This window comes from Babesia bigemina, scaffold Bbigscaff_70451 (assembly GCF_000981445.1).
Source record: "Babesia bigemina genome assembly Bbig001, scaffold Bbigscaff_70451".
NCBI lineage: Eukaryota > Apicomplexa > Aconoidasida > Piroplasmida > Babesiidae > Babesia > Babesia bigemina.
In genome coordinates, this window is record NW_012237186.1 from 1 (window position 1) to 7,219 (window position 7,219).

The window sequence follows — 7,219 nt, forward strand, 5'->3', positions numbered from 1 at the left end:
AAACCTTTTGCGTTACCCCTAATACCTGCAACTTGTATTTTGAAATGTTTGATAACCTCTTCAACCTTCTTCTTATCTTCTTCTTTATTTTGCAGACCTCTACCGTATGCATCAAATTTATCATACAACTTCCCAATCGCCGTTTTAATCTCCGTCACCTGCCCATCCACCGCCTCCTTCACCTTATACAAATCCCCTTTAAGCGCCTCATCCATATCCTTCACCTGCGTAAGCGCTGTTCTAACCCACGTACCAATATTATCCTTAATGTGCTGCGCCGCCTTCCTGAGCTTCTCTGCCTTATCATGCATATCTTTAGCCAACCCGTGGATTTTGTCACTACCTGCAGTTCCAGTCTCAACCATCCCACCAATTGTCTTACACTTCTCCTTCGCCGCGCTCACAACGCTCCCGGCCGCGTCTCTCCATTTTTGCAACTCCTCTGCGTTACCCTGCAACAGGATGTTCATAAGGTCAGATGCCTGAACGATTTGTCTAGGAAATTTTGTCTGATCATCCCAATTCACCTCTTGCAATATCTTCTTAACCTTCTCTAACGCTATTTTTAGAATACCATCCGCCTCCGTAATCCACTCCTGCAACGTCTCAACATACTTGAACAAATTCGTATCAACCTCCTGCAATTTAGGCAAAATGTTTTCCTTCACCAATTTCCTCAAATGATTTACCAGCTCGTTTACCTGGACATCTATTCTATTGTTCACGTTGCATTTGAGATCTCCAAGTGCTTTTTTTATCTTCTCCTCCGTCGCCTTCAACTTCTCACTCTCTTTACTCGACAACTCTTTAAGACGCTTACTCTCATGCTGCAAATTCTTACGCACGTTCTCAATTGTATCCCGTAATTTAGGATTTAAGTCTTTTATCGCGTTTATTGTCTCACTTTTATTGGTTTTAATGTCAACAGCAGTAATAAAGTCTTTTGCAAATTTTCGACAATCCTCCACCAAGGACATTGCCTTCTCCACACTCTCTTGGGTGGAAGCCGTAGGCCTTTTTGGATTAATGTTATTTGGCAATTTAGTTTGTAACTCTTCTTTTTTATAATTTTTCATGTCCCTTTGAAGTTTTTTTATTGCCGTTTTAACAAGATCATTGGATGTTTTTACATTACCATTATACCCCCGCACCCCTGCGACCACACTTTCAATCGCAGCATTAAAACCTTTTTTACCGGCGTGTTTATTGGTGTTAAGAGTGTAAATTGCATCATTTAAAGTACCTTTATGCTGCCCTAAATGGCCTTTGATGTTACTGAGAACACCACTCAAAAATCCCATCACCCCGTCACCAAGCCTATCAAGGTCAGAGTACACAATGCCCTGGCCAGTGTAGCCTTTGGAGTCAGAGTTGAAGCCGAGGAATTTTTCGAGGCCGGAACATAAATTATCTAAGAGCTTTTTAGGATCATTTTGTTTAGTATTAAGATTCTCATAAAATCCACAAAGCTTCTCCACCTTCCTCAAAGCCTCCAACTTGGAGTGCAATTTGGCTAGCTCAGCAGAGGGAGAGGGGGAAGGAAGAGAGTTATTTTCAGTAGGCTTAAGATTCTTAATTGCCTCTTCAGTAAGCGTAATTTCAGTGGTAACTTTATCTTTAAGCTCACTAATTTTTAGGTTGTCATCAGCCTTGCCAGCAGGCTTGACAGACTCAGAAAGGATAGTAACATGAGAAGAGTAATCATTTTTAAGCTCTTCATTACTGTTAATTACAGCGATAATAGCATTCTCAACGGCTTTCTTAACACTCTCACTTTGACCAACAAATCCGCCAAGCTGTCCAGCAAGGTGGCCAAGGCTAATGAGCTTGGAGTCAATGCCATCCAAGGCTTTCTTAGTAGCAGAGTCAGTAAGAGAATGGTCAGTGTCAACAAGTTATTATAAAGGTTTACAGAGGTCATAGCGTTAATAAGACGAGGTAATTCGAGGGATTTGGAGATAGGGTGAACATGATGGGATATGGCAGTGGCAAGAGGTGGAAGAGGGGAAGTGAAGGGTGACAAGGCAGGAGTTATTAGGATGGTTTATAGAGGTCATAGCGGTATTAAGGCGAGGTAATTCGAGGGATGTAGAGTGGATAAAGGGGCGATGTAGGGTGGGTTAAGGGGCGATGTAGAGTGGGTTAGGGAGCGATGAGGAGTGGATAAAGGGGCGATGTAGAGTGGATAAGGGGCGATGTAGAGTGGATAGAAAAGCGATGTAGAGTGGGTAGAGGAGCGATGTAGAGTGGGTAGAGGAGCGATGTAGAGTGGATAAGGGGCGATGTAGAGTGGATAAAGGGGCGATGTAGAGTGGATAGAGGAGCGATGTGGAGTAGGTAAAGGGGCGATGTAGAGTGGATAAAGGGGCGATGTAGAGTGGACTAAGGAGCGATGTAGAGTGGGTAAAGGGGCGATGAAGAGTGGGTTAAGGGGCGATGAGGAGTGGATGAAGGGGCGATGTAGAGTGGGTTAAGGGGCGATGTAAGGTGGGTAAAGGGGCGATGTAGAGTGGGTTAAGGGGCGATGTAGAGTGGATAAGGGAGCGATGTAGAGTGGAGAAAGGAGCGATGTAGAGTGGGTAAAGGGGCGATGTAGAGTGGGTTAAGGGGCGATGTAGAGTGGATAAGGGAGCGATGTAGAGTGGGTTAAGGGGCGATGTAGAGTGAGTTAAGGGGCGATGTAGAGTGGATGATAATAACCACTTTGGCCACCATGTCATCGATGCCGTAACCATGTCATCGATGCCGTGACCATGTCATCGCTGCCGTGACCATGTCATCGCTGCCGTAACCATGTCATCGATGCCGTGACCATGTCATCGCTGCCGTAACCATCAACTGTCATCGCTGCCGTAACCATCAACTGTAATCGCTGCCGTAACCATGTCATCGCTGCCGTAACCATCAACTGTCATCGCTGCCGTAACCATCAACTGTCATCGCTGCCGTAACCATCAACTGTAATCGCTGCCGTGACAATGTCATCGCTGCCGTGACCATGTCATCGCTGCCGTAACCATGTCATCGCTGCCGTGACCATGTCATCGCTGCCGTAACCATGTCATCGCTGCCGTAACCATGTCATCGCTGCCGTTACCATGTCATCGCTGCCGTAACCATGTCACCGCTGCCGTGACCGTGTCATCGCTGCCGTGACCATGTCATCGCTGCCGTGACCACTAACCTGGTCAGGTGCTAGGTCACCACTCTGGTCAGCACATTGGTCGACACGTTGGTCAGCACATTGGTCAACACTTAGGTCAACACGTTGGTCACCACTCTGGTCATGGCATTGGTCAACACTTTGGGCAGCATCTTGGTCACCACGTTGGTCATGACATTGGTCAACACGTTGGTCAGCACTCTGGTCAACACATTGGTCAACACTTTGGGAAGCATCTTGGTCAACACTTTAGTTAACTATTACACAATCACATACAACGATAAATGAGTGATTCAAAACATTAGACAACAATTAGTTGTATAGGTGAGTAGGTGATGCTAGGTGAGTGTAGACAGTAAACACGTGAGTACGATTATGGTTGCAGGTAAAACACCCTGTTAAGCTTGCTAACGCGTGCTTCGGCGAGTAGTGATTGAGCAGCAATCCTATGACTTGAGGGTGAGTGTAAGTGAGATTTGATGTGGAGCAGGTCGAGGCGGGTGACCATGATGTGGATGAGGTAGAGGAGAGAGAGGAGCCAGAGGGCGACGTTGAGCCAGATGAAGGGGGCGCGGATGGTGAATAGAAATTCTGGAATTGTTCTATGCACAAGGTTGTAGAGCACGCTTCCTTGTTTGACAACATTCCCTAATGTCTTGCAAAATTCAACGCACGTCCTTTTGGTGTTGATACGCTTGGCTCCATTTAGCGATTCTGCGTCGTTGAATATAAAGCCATACTTGTACAATATGGGTAGCGTCGACTGGCAGCTAACAACAGAAATGCAGGCGTGATCGTGACTCGGGTCGGCACTTCTTTTTTTTATCTGTTGCCTTTCACAGCCCTTTGCGCAGCTCTGCGTACTGCATCTAGTCCCCGGTTTGCCACACTTGCTATTGCACTCCTCAAACAATTGCTGAAGCACATTATAGAATGATTCTGTCAGATACAGGACGGATGACAGATACCGATCGGCGTGCTTCACGGTGAACGTTGTGCTGACTTCGGAGCATATAGGCTTCATGTAAGGACCACAGACGTGAGATGAGTTGGAACTCGGATTACAGCTTAACAGGGAGTAGAGAGCACCATCAGCATGCTTACCGAATTTGTGGCTTGTAGTTCCAAACATGGGCGCGATTTCCAGCTGGGTACTGGGATTTTCAAAATTTGCAGCAATGACGGCACTGTTGAACGCCTCTTCTCTGTGCGTTATACGTGATTTAAATCTCTGATCATTCCAGTCGACAAGCAAACATTGGAAGAATGCGAACATCTGATCAAATGTTTTGGGAGCACTGGGCAGCACACAACGGAGCATAGAGCACAGGGCAGTGAGGGGAGATGACGCAGTGCCGCAGAACGCAGCAAGCACATCTCTAATATGCCTGCCAGTGTACCTGTGCGATGCCACGGTTGATATATCATTGAAGCCCATGGGCGTTGTACATGGCCCGTCGGTATGGCTTTTGACCGGGCAGTTGAGTTTGCCGGAGTTCCCATCTAGGTTATGCGGTAGGAAGCCCCGTAACCCGTCCTCTAAGTAAGATTGTAGAGGTGATTTTACGCCGCACCTTGGGTGCCTTTTGCATTTCTCGGCGCTGTTGCAATCGCCGCAGCTTAGGTCATTGCACCGCCAACCCGAGCCACCGACGCCTTGACCATATTCGCACTCACGCCAGCCACTCATCGAAGTTGAACGTTTGCACTGATCTAACAGGAAATACAGTTGGTTGTACAGGCGGTTTACGATTTCGCATAGCATACACACTAAGGTGTCCATGTTGGTGGGATACTGGAAGCCTTGCGGGTTGGTGTTGAAGTCGCAGGCGTAAATCCCGTCACCGTGACCGTGACCCAGCAACGCGATCAGAACAATTTCGGAATAGGTGCACACTTCAGGAAGGATGTCGGTTAACATTGACGGTGTGATTGCTTTTGGATAGGCATCTAAGGAACCTTCCGCCTCAACACGGAGAGGGACGTCGCTGTCCAGGTTATCATCATTTTCCGTTACGACAGTGACAGCCTTTTGGTCATCGCCTGGTGCGGGTACCTTTTCAGGCTTCTTGAATAGCTTATCGAAACCATGAAGTGTCAATTCTTGGTGCACGGTACTATACGTTAGTCCGGCAAGCCAGCACAGCATATCGTAGATGGAGGACGGGTGCTTCCTCGACGTGGTGGTGGAAAGGTGGCAGACTTGGTAGTAAAGGTGGAGGTAGTCGAATAGATCCTTAAGTAATCCGGAGTGATCCTGCGACGATCGCTTATCAAATACAGGAAATGGAGCAACAAGCAGCTCCAAGAGGTTATGGCTCCTACACTCCCCATGGTTACGCAATTCACCGTCCTGCTTCAAAGAGTCAGTGGCAACATCGTAACCATTCGACTTGAAGAAATCACCGAGCGGATTCTTTTTGTCGCTGGTTGACGCATAGATTCTCTTGACATTCCCAACCTGACCGCATACTGTCCTCATCTCGACCAAAGCATTAAAAAGAATCGAAAACACGGTGAGACACACCTTCGAACACTTCTTGCCGTACGCTGTTAAATCATACGTATCCTCAGATTTTTCGCTTGTGACTTTAATCCGATGGTTAGTCGTCAAATCATCGGTAAGCAACGCACGATCATACTTTGATACATAGACGCTTCTCATCTCACTAACAAATTTGGTGAGTCCCGCGGCAATGCTGTCGAGTATGGCAGTGTTCGGCTTGGCGAAGGTTTCTGGTTTTAGTCCGGCGATCTCAGCGTCGAGCTTGTCAAGCTTTCCGTGCGTCTCATGGTCATACCCATTCTTGCTGGTGAAGTGCATGAGCACCTCATCGAGTGCGCCGAAAACAGATTTAAGCTTTTTAGTGTACGTAACCTCAGAAACTGTCGGCGCGCGATTCTTTCTTTTCCTTTCCTCCATATCCACTCTGTCGATCTCACGTTCCAGCAGCATTTGCCATGGCCCGAAACAGAGCTTAAAGGCGTATGATAACTTATGAACAGTATAATCACCGTTGCGTAAATCATTAGTAAGAGGAACGTGGAAGTCTTTCATGAACCCCTTAAATCCAATCTTCAAGTCCGCATCAATTTTCCTGGGCAGATCCCTCAACTCAGTCCTCACCTTGCCGGCAAACTCCGTGAGCAGGAACTTGATGGCCTCGACGTACGTTTTGCGGGCGTGGGTGGTGAGCTTGTCGGTGGCTTTTTGGATGTCCTTTTTGACGTGGTCTGAAATTAGTTGAGTGTAATGCTTATCGGCTCCGGCTAGGTACGAGTCAAGTAGATCGGTGGCGTCTTTGAGGGCCGTAGACACGGGGCCAGTTTGCAGCTCGTGAAGTTTTTCATGAATTTCCTGAAGAGTATCTTCTGCTACGGTACCGCTTTTTGCAGCGTTGCCGATGCGCTCATTCTGCAACTCAGTCAATTTCCGTCGAACTGCATTTGTGCTTGTAGAAACGGCGTCGGACAGAGTGGCGAGATGTTCGTTGATATTGTTTGACAAGGTAACTAAATTGCTCTTAAGGGGTTCAATGTCAATACTATCGGCGTATGTATCGATGGCCGTGATATTCCTGTCAACATAGGATGCGAGGGCGTCTGTGTCACCTCCTGTGGAACTGGTTGCAAGTGTCATCCCAAGCTGTCCATGGAGGTTCTTAATTTTAGTATAAATTCTTGTAAAGCCACATCTATTTTGCCGCCGTAGTCCACGCCTGGTGAGGCGTGGTTTACATTGTCGTCAACTTGATTATTAATTTCGGTCACTTTTTTCGAAATGTGGGTCAAGTGGGCGCCTACTTTAATCTCTCCCCCGCCCGGGAATGATGCAATTGGTTCAGCAACACGCTTGGCTAATACTGCCAACACTCCCACACGGGCTTTGACGGGGAGTGTGAGATGCGTGTTGTTAGGAGGACCGGGGCTGCCAAACGGTACCAACTGGGGATGGTATGGTACCTGCCCGTGGATAGTGTTAGTGATATGGTCCCCCTTTTTTATCACCTGAGGAGAAAACTTCTGAGATATCTAGGGTCGTCCCGGGGGGGGGTT

At 47.4% G+C, this 7,219-nt stretch overlaps 2 protein-coding genes across 2 annotated transcripts; both read right to left on the reverse strand.

Annotated features, from left to right (window-relative positions):
* BBBOND_0002900 (hypothetical protein, conserved) lies at nucleotides 1-1,921 on the reverse strand (the record flags this gene model as incomplete). Its single annotated transcript, XM_012915125.1, has 2 exons — nucleotides 1-1,853; nucleotides 1,913-1,921. Coding segments are annotated over 2 exons (1,862 nt in total), but the record flags the coding sequence as incomplete, so codon positions are not given.
* A 1,615-nt stretch (nucleotides 1,922-3,536) lies between these two features.
* BBBOND_0002910 (hypothetical protein, conserved) lies at nucleotides 3,537-6,803 on the reverse strand (the record flags this gene model as incomplete). The annotated part of the gene is made up of 1 exon (XM_012915126.1): nucleotides 3,537-6,803. One exon carries the CDS (start codon nucleotides 6,801-6,803, stop codon nucleotides 3,537-3,539), a length of 3,267 nt encoding a protein of 1,088 aa, XP_012770580.1.
* Nucleotides 6,804-7,219: the final 416 nt, after the last annotated feature.